The sequence below is a fragment of the Euleptes europaea genome, chromosome 13, assembly GCF_029931775.1.
Source record: "Euleptes europaea isolate rEulEur1 chromosome 13, rEulEur1.hap1, whole genome shotgun sequence".
NCBI lineage: Eukaryota > Metazoa > Chordata > Lepidosauria > Squamata > Sphaerodactylidae > Euleptes > Euleptes europaea.
This window is the reverse complement of record NC_079324.1, coordinates 32,624,282-32,636,776: the sequence shown is the minus strand read 5'-3', so window position 1 is coordinate 32,636,776 and position 12,495 is coordinate 32,624,282. Positions and strand designations below refer to the sequence as shown.

Genomic DNA, 12,495 nt, shown 5'->3' with positions numbered 1-12,495 from the left:
TAATGAATTCTATTTCTGTCCTCTCCCTTCTCCGATGCGCTCTGCTTCTAATCTCTCCGACATTTTTTGCTGATGTGCTGCAGCGGCTGCAGAAATCTCATCAAGCTCCACATAAACTTACTTTCTAGTAAGTGTGCACTGGATTGCATCCTTGGGTTGTGCTCCTCAAGCCACTTGCTGTGCAATGATGTCTCAATCCTCAAAAAATACTTCAGGGGAAGTAAAACAGAGTAACGTGGCTGATGACTAGCTAGAGAACACAATACTCACTAGGCTGCAGGGGAATTGCTACATACTTTAAGAGAGGACCATAATTCAAGGCCCTGACCTAGATGGTCCAGGCTAACCCAATCTTGTCTGATCTTGGAAGCGAGCCAGGGTCAGTCATGTTAATATTAGGATGGTAGGCCACCAAGGAATTTCAGGGTTGAAATATAGAGGGAGGCAATGGCAAACCACCTCTTTTAGCCTCTCACCTTGAAAACCCTATAGGGTTGCCATAAGTCGGCTGCAACGTGACACACTTTACACACATACACATAATTCAAGAATGAGAAAACATTAACATTTATGAAAGTTCCCCAGAATTCCACTGGAATACAGGGTGTGGGATGTGCTTGCATTATCAGCTAGCTCATGTGAAGCTGCCTCATACTGAGTCAGACCATTGGTCCATCTCGCTCAGGACTGTCTACTGTGACTAGAAGTAGCTTTCTGGGCTGTCAGATAGAAAGACAGACATTGACTCTGTGACTTTCTGCAACCAACACTTAGGCTCTACCACTGGGCCACAGATTCTCCCACAGTGCCCATCACTGAACCTGGGACATTTAGCTTGCAAAGCACAGCTTCTATCACTGAGCTATGGTTGACCTCCTTGTCCATTCCAGCATGGATTTCTCTGGGAAACTCCAAGACTATCTACTTGGCTACCACCAAAACAAGATGCTGGACAACATGAGACTTTGCTACGATTTCAAAGGGCTTTGCTTGAATTATGGGGAGGGAAGGGAAATAGAGAAGCCCTTTATGAAGCTGCCATCAAGTCACTTCCAGCTTATGGCAACCCTATGAAGTAATGTCCTCCCAAATGCTCCATCGTCAACAGCCTTGCTCAGGTCTTGCAAACTGAGGGCCGTGGCTTCCTTGATTGAATCAATCCAACTAAAGCTGGGTCTTCCTCTTTTCCTTCTACCTTCCTCGTATTCTTGTCTTCCTAGCATTCTTTTCCTAGTGTTATTGTTATTTCCAGCGAGTCTTGTCTTCTCATAAGAACATAAGAAAAGCCCTGCTGGAACAGACTCAGGTCCATCAAGTCCAGCAGTCTGTTCACACAGTAGCCAACCAGGTGCCTCTAGGAAGCCCACAAATAAGACGACTGCAGGAGCATCCTGTCTGTGTTCCTCAGCACCTAGTATAATAGGCATGCTCCTCTGATCCTGGAGAGAATAGGTAATAGAAATAGAGTCCCGGCTGTCAATAACAGGGAACCTTCTGGGAGGATTGAGCTGGTTCACACAGGCATGCACCTCCACCCAGGGCCAGTCATTTTTGCACTCTAGGCAAGGCTAACTACTTGTGCCCCCTGCCTCCCATTGCTAACCAATTTTCAAAAACAGATGTCTTGTAGAAAAATAAAAGCACAAAACTTTTTATCAGACATCATAATTAATTATATTCCATAGCGCTGTTGAAGGAGTTGGTTTTTATATGCTGAGTTTCTCTGCAACTGAAGGGAGAATCAAACCGGCTTACAATCACAGTTCGCCAGATTAGCCACCGCCACTCATTTGGAGGGGTGGGGAATCAAACCTGGTTGTCCAGTTCAGACAACCTGCTGCTCCAAACCACCACTCTTAACCACTACACTCCGCTGGCTCTCAATTAATTGCCTGTGTTTCCCTAACTTAAGGGAACACAGGTTTAGAGCTGGATAATGGGGAATCCAACCTGGGGAGTTACCGCCCTTTGTATTCCCAGCGATGTATTAAGAGTTTGAAAATGTTATAAAAAACATTGCTTTAAAAGGGTTGGAAGACGTCTTCACAGCTAAAGGGGCCAAACAAAGTGTGACCAGTATTTTTTTATAACGTTTTCAAACTCTTAATTCATCGGTGGGAATACAAGTGCGGTAACAGCCCCCGGTTTGTCAGATCAGATAATCTTAAAATAAATAATAGAAATTGTCAGTTGCCTTTTTCCAAGAAACTGATCTTTTTCCAAGAAACTGACCCCTGAGGCCAGTCCTGCACCCCTCTGAGGTCTGCACCCTAGGCAACCGCCGAGTTTGCCTAACGGTGTCAAGAGTCATGCCAAGAGTCATGCTTATTCATGCTTATTTCTGTTCAAGTGTATCTGTTGGTTTTACTGTTCTAGTGTATTGAGTGCTTTTTGTTTCTCTGAGAGATTCGAGCTGTCAGGAGTCATGCTGTCCATGGCTCTTGACATGAGTTAGGCCCAAGCCTGTCCAAGTGTTAACCTTTGGTTTTGTTTCTCTAAACCGTTCAAGCTGTCCCCGCTCCTCTCCTCCTCCCCTGCTCTGGCCCCCTGCTCTGACCTTGGGTCTCTAGCAGACAACTTCAGTATTATGGCTTGCTTACTCCCTACTTCCTACCAGACACTGTTATCTCCTAATTCCCAGGCCGCTTGGTTTTGCACCTGGGATGACTCTGTGCTTAAAGGGATGCTTTGCAGTTTGGTTCGCCATTAGCCGATTTGAACCTGTGGATTGCTCATGCTGTATCCTGCGGCTACTGAATACACGTTTACATCCGGGTGCCCCCTCCAACTAATTTTTAATGAAAAGGAGGGAGGTGTAGGGGAAGTTAATACTTTCTTTAACCTTTTTGACTATATAATACTTTTTATTGGTTCCTATTTGTTTTTATTTTTTTACTGAGTACCCTAATTGTTATCAACAGGCCCATTTTAAGAATAAGTTTTGATCTAATCCCTTATTGACACCTTTTATTCACTTTACATTAAGCACTGATGTAATGATGTTAGATGGGATAAGAGTAAGTTAATTAAAACAGTAAAGGGATTAGCTCCGTTAGCAAAAGTTTATACAATTTATTTTTAGACGGAAGAGGGAGGGGGGGAAGTCAGTTTATTGTTAATTTAGAAACTTTAAGTGTTTTTTTTTGTAGTATTATTAATATATTGGATATTGTTTTATATGTTGTGTGTGTGTGTTAAGTGCCGTCAAGTCGCTTCCGACTCATGGCGACCCTATGAATGAAAGTCCTCCAAAATGTCCTATCTTTGACAGCCTTGCTCAGGTCTTGCAAACTGAAGGCTGTGGCTTCCTTTATTGAGTCCATCCATCTCTTGTTGGGTCTTCCTCTTTTCCTGCTGCCCTCCACTTTTCCGAGCATGACGGTCTTTTCCAGTGACTCTTGTCGTCTCATGATGTGACCAAAATACGACAGCCTACGATAGTTATATGTTAACATGTCAAATTAAGAAAATAATAATTATATATATATATATATATATATATATATAAAAAAAATTAAAAACGGAATAAACGTTTACCTGCTTTAGACCTGCCTGTCTGAGCGAGTGGCTTTTTGGGATTGCCGAGGTTGGCTGGAGAACCGTACAAGCGGGAGAACCGCCCCTGCCCCCGTGCCGCCACCGCTGGATTTCCGCGCATTTTGGTCAAGAGGACGGTGGGAACGTGCGAACGGCCACCTTTCGGGAAGTTTCGGGGCCAGAGACGCGCGACGGCCCTTCCAAGGGTGGGCAGGGGGAGAGTGCTCCAAGGCGAGGGCGGCACCCCAAGCCAATCACGTCGAGCGAAGGGAAGCAAGGTCCGGCCCGGGCCTCGGGGAGGGGGCTGGCGCCGCCGCCCCCCTCCTCCTCCTCCCGCACGCAGCGGGCTCGTCCGCTGTTGTCCACCTGGCTGGCTCAGAGGGGCGGCGGGGATCAGAGCGCGCGGCGGCGGCGGCAGAAGGCAGCCCGGGCAGCCGGCGCCGGGCGCGCAGGGTGGGGGGGGGAGAGTCTCCGCCCCGTCTCTCCCCCGGCCGCTGCCCCAGCCCCCCCGCGTGACGTCAGCCCCCCGCTGGGTCCAAGGCGAGCCTGCCCGAAGGCTGGCCGCGCAAAGGGCTCGGGAAGCCGTCGGAGGCGGAGGGCTCGCGCGCCGCCCGCCCGCCTGCCCTTGCGCACGCCTTTCCCCGGCGCGGCGGCTGCAACGATCGCCTCCTCCTCCTGCGGAGCCCTGCTCGCAAAGCGCCCTGCCGAGCGACTCCTCGCCCTGGGTCGGGGCGGAGCGGGCTCGGCCGGCGGGGAGGGGGCTTCTTAGCCCCCGGCTCCCTCCCTCCCTCCCGCGGAGATGCCCACCTCGTGGCTGCGCGCCGAGGCGGAGGAGGGACGCCGCCGCCGCCGCCGCTCCTCCTGATGAGTGAGTACCGCAGCTCCGGGCTCCCGGGTCGGGATCTCTCGCTCTCTCTCTCTTTTTGGCCGCCCCCTCTGCGAGCGATCCTCAGCCCTCCGCTCGGGGATGAGCCTGTGGGTGACCTTGCCGTTCTGGGGAGGAGAGACCTGGAGGGGGCTGGAAGGGAGAGTCACGGATTTCGGTTGGGGGGGAGGTTAGGATGAGACCGAAAGTGAGCGATGCGCGAGAGTCGGGGGGGGGGGATGCGGAGCGGGGAGATGCGCGGCTCCTTGGCGTTTGGACCCGACGGGTGGACTTTGGGCCCCATGGGTTCCCCACCTCTCCCTCAAGTAGCGTGAGGCTGCTTGAACTGCATAGCGGGACTGGGGAAGTTTATAACAGGGTTGTTTTCCGGGGGTGGGGGGTCTACTTTTGGGGGGAGAGCCATTGGCTTGAGGTGGTTCTCCTTCCCTTTCCCCCACCCTAGCAATTGCTGGGAAGCCCCCGAGACTGTTTGAATGGGTTTTTTAAAAGGGTGGGGTGAAAAAGAGGCGAAGCGGCAGCAGCGGGGGCCATAACCATCAGATGGGGGGGGTTGGGGGTTGCTACCAGGCATCCTAAGCCGGCGCTTGAATCACACTGAAGATATGGGGGTGTGCAAATTGAGAATAAGGGACCTGGATCTGCAGGGTTCATAGTGTTAAAAATCCAGTAGCATTTTTTTTATTTTTTAGTGGAAGGGGGCTTAATTCCATCGCTCTCGCATACCCCTCCAACCTCCCCATGTGACAAGAAGGACCAGATTGGATGCTATAGAAAGGAGAAGAAAAGGGAGAGAGGCCAGGGAATCATTCCCTCCCTCCCCCCCCCCCCCAGCTTTCCTGGCAGAGGACGGGTCCCCAGCCAAGGCGTTGGTTACAGCTCTTGATTACTTGATGGGATCGGGAGAGAGTGATGGGGGGGGGGTGAAAATTACAGGAGCTGAGCCGGCCACCGTGGTGAAAGCTCTTGATTACTGTGGAAACGTGGAGGGGGGGGGAAGAGGATTATTGGGGCAAAGCACTGGTGGGGGAACATCGCTCTTCGCCAGCTTCGAAGGGGGGCTGGGATGGTTTGCTTGCAGGGTGCCCACAGCAAGGGTAGGACTCTCACGGGGAGCGGGGCGGGGGGAATAGATGCTGGGGAGATGCTGAGCTGGCAGGTCAGGGATGACTGTGATGATGTGAGTGGCTGGGAGAGGGATATTAGCTTTAAGTAGGACATGGGCTGTTGGCAAGTTAATGCTTCCCTGTTCTCTTTCCCCCCCTCCCCCCCCCCCAATCCTATCCAGTTCTTCCCAGGAGCGCAAAGGGGTAGAGCTGGCAGTGGAGGGGAGAATTCAGGGAGAGGACCGAAAAGCCAAAAGAGCAGTTAAAGAGAGGCTCTTAAGTCAAAGCGTGATGGGAGGATGGAGAAGGGATGCTGGGGGATGTGAAAAACAAGGTCCTAGTGGGGCATAAAAGTTCCTGGATGCGTTCCCAGGAAGCAGGGGGGGAGGGATGGGAGACTGCTGAAAGAAACTTGGGCCAAACTTCCTAGCTCCCTCCTTGTTTCTGCCCTCTTTCTAGCTGGCCATTTTAATTGGGCTTCTGCTTTTTTCCTTCCTCGCCCCTTCCCCCCCCCCCCCGCCAAGGTTTGACTGTAGGTGCCGAAGCTGGGCTCGCCGGAGCATAAAAATGCTGAAGGGTGTTTGGTTGCTCAGTGTGTTCACAGTGGCCGGGATCTCGCAGACAGAGAGCCGCAAACCTGCCAAAGACGTTTGCAGCAAGAGCCGCTGCCCTTGCGAGGAGAAGGAGAACGTGCTGAATATTAATTGCGAAAACAAGGGATTTACAACTGTCAGCCTCCTCTTGCCGCCCCCTTCCAAGATCTACCAGCTCTTCCTCAATGGCAATGCCTTTACTCGCCTCTTCCCAAATGAGTTTGTCAATTATTCCAACGCTGTGACCCTGCACCTGGGCAACAATGACATGCTAGAGATCCGAACTGGAGCCTTCATAGGTCTTCGGACCCTTAAGAGGCTACACCTCAATAACAATAAGCTGGAAATCTTAAGAGAGGACACTTTCCTAGGCCTGGAGAGCTTGGAGTACTTACAAGCTGACTACAATTATATCAGTGCCATCGAGGCTGGGGCTTTCAGCAAACTCAACAAGCTGAAAGTGTTGATCCTCAATGACAATCTCCTGTTGTCGCTGCCTAGCAATGTGTTCCGTTTTGTCCTGTTGACTCACCTGGACCTCAGAGGGAACAGGTTGAAGATGATGCCTTTTGCTGGGGTCTTAGAGCACATTGGAGGCATCATGGAGATCCAGCTGGAGGAGAATCCGTGGAACTGCACCTGTGACCTTCTGCCTCTCAAAGCTTGGCTAGACACCATCACCGTCTTTGTTGGAGAGATTGTTTGTGAAACGCCTTTCAGACTGCACGGCAAAGATGTCACCCAACTCACGAGGCAAGATCTCTGCCCTCGGAAAAGTGCAGGTGATTCTAACCAGAGGGAGAAGCACCCTTCCCACTCAGACACACACGTCCAGAGATTCCCGCCGACAGCTAATTCTGCCGTTGGAGCCACCAGGGCCCCCAAAGCCAGCCGCCCACCCAAAACAAGGAACCGCCCAACACCAAGGGTGACGGTGTCAAAAGACAGGCAGATATTTGGACCAATCATGGTTTACCAAACCAAGTCCCCTGTGTCACTCACTTGCCCAACTGGCTGTATCTGCACTTCTCAAAGTTCCGACAATGGCTTGAATGTCAATTGTCAAGAGAAAAAAATAGGCAACATCTCTGATCTCCATCCTAGACCCACAAGTCCAAAGAAACTCTATCTTACAAGTAATTACTTGCAAACTATTTACAAAACAGATCTCTTGGAATACAGCTCATTGGACTTGTTGCATTTGGGCAACAACAGGATCGCGGTGATCCAAGAAGGTGCCTTCTCGAACCTCACCAGTTTGCGCCGACTGTATCTCAATGGCAATTACCTTGAGATCCTGTATCCCTCCATGTTCAAAGGGCTACACAGCTTGCAGTACCTCTATTTAGAGTATAACGTGATCAAGGATATCCTCCCACACACCTTTGATGCTTTGGGTAACCTTCACCTGTTATTTTTGAACAACAACCTGCTGAGATCCTTGCCCAACAACGTGTTCGGGGGCACCACTCTGACCAGACTTAACTTGAGGAACAACCATTTCTCATATTTGCCTGTGCAAGGAGTCCTTGACCAGCTGTCAGCTCTGATTCAAATTGACCTTCAAGAAAACCCTTGGGATTGTACTTGTGACATCTTGGGGCTGAGGAACTGGATAGAGCGAGTCACAGAGCAAAACGGCCAGCAGTCAGGACCCCCTGTTGTTATCAATGAAGTGGTCTGTGATTCGCCAGCTAAGCATGCTGGAGAGCACCTAAAGTCCCTGAGCAAGGAGGCCATCTGCCCCGAGAACCCAAATCTCTTAGATTCTTCTCCGTTGTCACCGATTCTGAATACAGATGCACCTCATGCCTTCAGTGTCTTTCCTAGCTCCTATCCAGAAATACGCACCGAAGTCCCACTCTCTGTCTTAATTCTGGGCCTGCTGGTTGTGTTTATTTTGTCAGTCTGTTTTGGGGCCGGCCTGTTTGTCTTTGTTCTCAAACGCCGGAAGGGCATGCCAAGTGTGCCCAGCAGTGCCAACAACCTAGACATAAGTTCGTTCCAGTTGCAGTACGGGTGTTACAACAGCGAGACGCACGATAAAACCGAAGGGCATGTGTATAATTACATCCCGCCTCCAGTTGGCCAGATGTGCCAGAATCCTATCTACATGCAGAAGGAAGGAGACCCGGTGGCTTACTACAGGAACCTCCACGAATACAGCTATAGCAATCTTGAACCTAAAAAGGAGGAATCGGCCAGCCTAGCATTCACAATCACTGCAGCAGAAATGCTGGAGAAACAGACCTTTTCAAGGGAACCTGAGCTGTTGTATCAAAACATTGTGGAGAGGGTGAAAGAACTGCCGAGCGGAAGCCTCGTCCATTATAACTTTTGCACCCTGCCCAAACGGCATTTTGCCCCTTCCTACGAATCGAGGCGACAAAACCAGGACAGGCTAAATAAAACGGTTTTGTACGGGACTCCTAGGAAATATTTTGCAGAACAGTCAAAACCTGAGCTTCCTTTACTGCAAGGAAAACTACAGACTGAACCAGACTACCTCGAAGTTCTGGAAAAACAAACAGCTATTAGTCAGCTGTGAAGGAGGAAGGGCCTGGGCTGGGAGGGTTAGGAACATTTACTGGGGGAGAAAAATCATTTAAAAAATAACTAACCAGATTCTGAACTTGACAGAGAAATATGATCTGTCACATCCTCAAAGTTCCCACATCTTAAATTCTGGCATAATTCTGGGCAGGTGTGATGGGTGCTTTTTTTCTGTGTTCCCTTTAAATTATTTCTTACATTTTCTCCTACCAGCCCTTTAGGAACTGTCTCTGCAAATGAATGTTACTACACGAGAGCTTATTTAAAGATCTTCTTTTGTGGGGAGGGGGGGAGGAAGGTGGTAGAAGGATGTCAGGAAAAGTCTCTTTTTCTCTCTCTCTAGCTCTCTATCCCTCCCTCCCTCCCCCATTCAAAAGGTGAAAATAATGTATTAAATAGATGATATCCAAATATTCTCTCTCCTTGCCAGACTAGAACAGTTTCCTCTCTTTTTTTGTAAATAATATTGTCCGTGCAGCTCTTTCAATTTCCATGTATAGCCACTGGGCGTCACCTTTTTTGTGTGTGTTGAAGTGCCTTCGCACTTGGAGTACGTTATTACTTAATTGTCGCGCTTAGCTTTGATAAATTTGAATCTATTTTAATGTGTTGTATTTTTTGAAATTAAAAAAAATATAAACTAGATCACTATGTCAGCTGCATTCAATCTGACAGAGGCTGTTGCAAAGCTAACAGCAAAATCTGCCCTCCTTTAAGTGAGCTTAGTTCTTCTAAGACTTTTAATGCACTGAAGTGTAATTTGTCTAATTTTCTCCCTCCCTGTCCCCAATCCCTCCTCCCTCCAGTTTTCTGGCCTTGTTTTACATGAAACATTGAAATCAGCTAAGACTTTCGTAATGGACTGGGGTACTTGGCTGCCTCACTTGCGAGTAGTAATTTTTTTTTAAAAAAAAAGACATTGAAAAATGAACTGAACCTAAGCTGCCTGTTCAACCAATGTCCCATTTTCATTGTGCTGCAGCATTTAACATCATCTGGTTACTCACCTAGTTAAAAGGACATTACTCTACCTGTAATATATATTTTCTGCATTAAAATTTAGATATTTTTATATGTTTAATCACAATAATTTACATTTCTGATACTGGGGTTACAAACTTGATTGTCTTTTATTCAGGTGTTATATTTTGCCTTCTGTAAGCCTGATGACCAGTAGGGGTTGCCAAATACCACCTTGAATAAGGAGAATTAAAAAAAAAACATTGCAAAGGGTTTTCAAAGGCCAAATTAGAGCTTGTATCTTTTTTCCCAAAAAGCCCTGCTAGGGCCTTCCATGTAATACCTTTGAATTATATTTGCTTGCACCTAATTGGGAATTGGAATTTTCCCTTCCTATAATCCTTGCCAAAATGATAAAGATTTCTTGAATATCTAAAGTTGATATAAGAAGTGATTGAATGATTCACCTTTGCATCTGTCTTGCAGTAGAGTATTAATAAGCAGGGCACAAGCTGGCCACATTGAAGCATTTCTAAATCCCATTGATTTACTGAGGAGAGAGAGATGTTCGCACTTAACCATCCCAATGTGATCAAAGGGTTTTAAAAGCAGGGCTGCAAAAAACACAACAACCCAGGTACCCAGTCACCCTTGGCATCTACAAAAATTGGCCCTGGTGCTTAGATGGCAAAAGAGAGCTAAAAGATACTTTTCCTCCTGCAGTTGCTGTTCTGCCATCTCTCCTCTTCTGACTTCCTTAGTCCTTTCTGCTTCCAGCCAGCACCCACTCATTGGCACCTTCCCTAATCTGAGGCTAGGATTTCCAGTTTGGCAAGTTCTATCATCTTTTAGTTAAGCGTACTGGGGAGGAAAAGGGAAGCAAGACAGAAGAACACACTGTTTACTTTGCTTTCCATATATCTTTCCTTCCAGCTGGGTTCCTAGAAAAATCTGACCAAGTTTGAAAAAATGTTTCCACCCTAAATATAAATTCCCTTATTTTAGTAGGATGATGTCCTACAGACAAAAGCTGATATTTTTTCTTCTTCTTCACTGGGCCTCATTTTTCCAGCATCTTCACTTCAGTTTTCATCATGGCTTTCTTAAACATCTGTTTCTCACGGACATGGTGCCTGATTTAATTAACAGACTTTATAGATTCTTATTAGCCTGTAAATCATTTTTTCCCTCCTTAGGTGCAAATGTAATTATGCAGGGTCCCCCCCCCCTTACAAATTGCTCTTATTTACAACAAAACCAGTTTTGTTTTGGCCTATTGTAAATCCTTATGCAACTAGAATGGTGCTCAGCATATAAAGTAGGGCAAGCTTTTCAATTCCTGATTAAAGCAATTGATGGCTTCTGAAAGAAGCGCACTGTTTCCTTTTCATAAATAGGTTACCGGACATAATAATCCTTTTATTATCATGCAAGGACAGAAGTGGACCCTGTCAAATGGAATTTTCAAGCTTTTGCAATTCCTGATGAGATCTTATCAACAAAATGGGGAAGGATCTTAAGCCAGAGAATTTGTTGATTATGAATATGAGAAGTCACAACTGTTTTAATTGGAGGGAGGCCAACAGGAAGTAGCCTTATGTTTTGGAACAAAACGGGAGCCAAGTTGGAGGGGGCTATTGAGCCCGTGGTCTTCTCATGACTTATGTGACATCTGTATCAATGCTCTCTAACATGTCGATTCTCTGCATTTAGAGCCCATAAATTTCCCCCCTTGCTGTTTGTTAGATCAGGGTTAATGCCGAGGATCCAACGTGGAGCGTCAGCCTTCAAAATCAGCCTTGCTTCAAGGAGGAGAAGCAGTGCCCCATTAGAGGAACATCCGAATGGTAGAATCCTTCCTTGAGTGAGTTGCTCATTTGAAAAATTCTGAAAATATCTTATTAGTGATTCTGTCCTTGGATTTAATGGAATTTATTTGTCGCTTAGAAAAAAGGTGGAGGGTTTTTTTTTTTTTTTTTTAAGGGAAAAACCACAGTTTTGTGAGCCAGCGTGCTACAGTGTTTCTTTCCAAATGTATTCCTGTTGCTGTCTTGCAAGAGAGAACCCCATTTTTTTGTAACCTGGAGTACCTCAGTAAACATTTTTTCACCAGCCAAACAGATATTAGCCTAATACAGATTTGGTTATTCTGAAAAACCATACAGCTCCTTTGAATCCTCATGTCACATGTCACAATGTAAACCTGTTGAAGCCAACAGGAGTTCTCGAGAGTGTAAACAAAGAATGAAAACACAGCTGAATGAATTTATGAAGGATGACTTCTGTTTAGGATTGCTAGGCCAAACCTGGCAACCAGCAAGAGGGCTGGGGGCAGAGACTTGGGGGGTGGATGTAACGTTGCCGATGTTACCACATCACTTTTAGGTAAAACCCAGAGTGACAAAGGATAGCTCTAAGAATCACCAGAAACTCTTTGGTTTTACCATAGTTTCTGGTGATTCCTGGAGCTATCCTTTGTCATTTCTGGGTTTTGTGTGGGTTTTATTTTATTTTTCTCCTGCCACTACTCAGAGGGGCAGTGGGCAACAGGGCTTGCTGGTGGGAGGCCTCCCACCATAGTAGTAGGCCTGGCAAGCCTACTTCTACATTTCCTCAGTTTGGGCTACAAGGAACAAAAAGACGTTCCCCATTACGTAGGAGAAGTTATTCTGAGAGATCTCCAGCTGCCACCTGGAGGTTTGCATACCTAGGATCCACCCAGCTTTTTCATTTAATCTCACCTAATTGCCTTGTCCTGACCAGAATAGTTCATCTTGGAAGATGAGAAGGGTTGGCCATGGTTGGTATTTGGATGGGAGACCACCAAGAAAGTCCAGGGTAACTACACAGAGGCAGGCAATGG

General features: G+C 47.4%; 1 protein-coding gene across 1 annotated transcript; it reads left to right on the top strand.

The window, feature by feature from the left end:
- Positions 1-6,056: 6,056 nt before the first annotated feature.
- SLITRK2 (SLIT and NTRK like family member 2) lies at positions 6,057-8,950 on the top strand. The gene has a single exon (XM_056859425.1). The coding sequence runs from the start codon at positions 6,094-6,096 to the stop codon at positions 8,665-8,667; it is 2,574 nt and encodes an 857-aa protein (XP_056715403.1). The 5' UTR covers positions 6,057-6,093; the 3' UTR covers positions 8,668-8,950.
- The last annotated feature ends 3,545 nt before the right edge of the window (positions 8,951-12,495 follow it).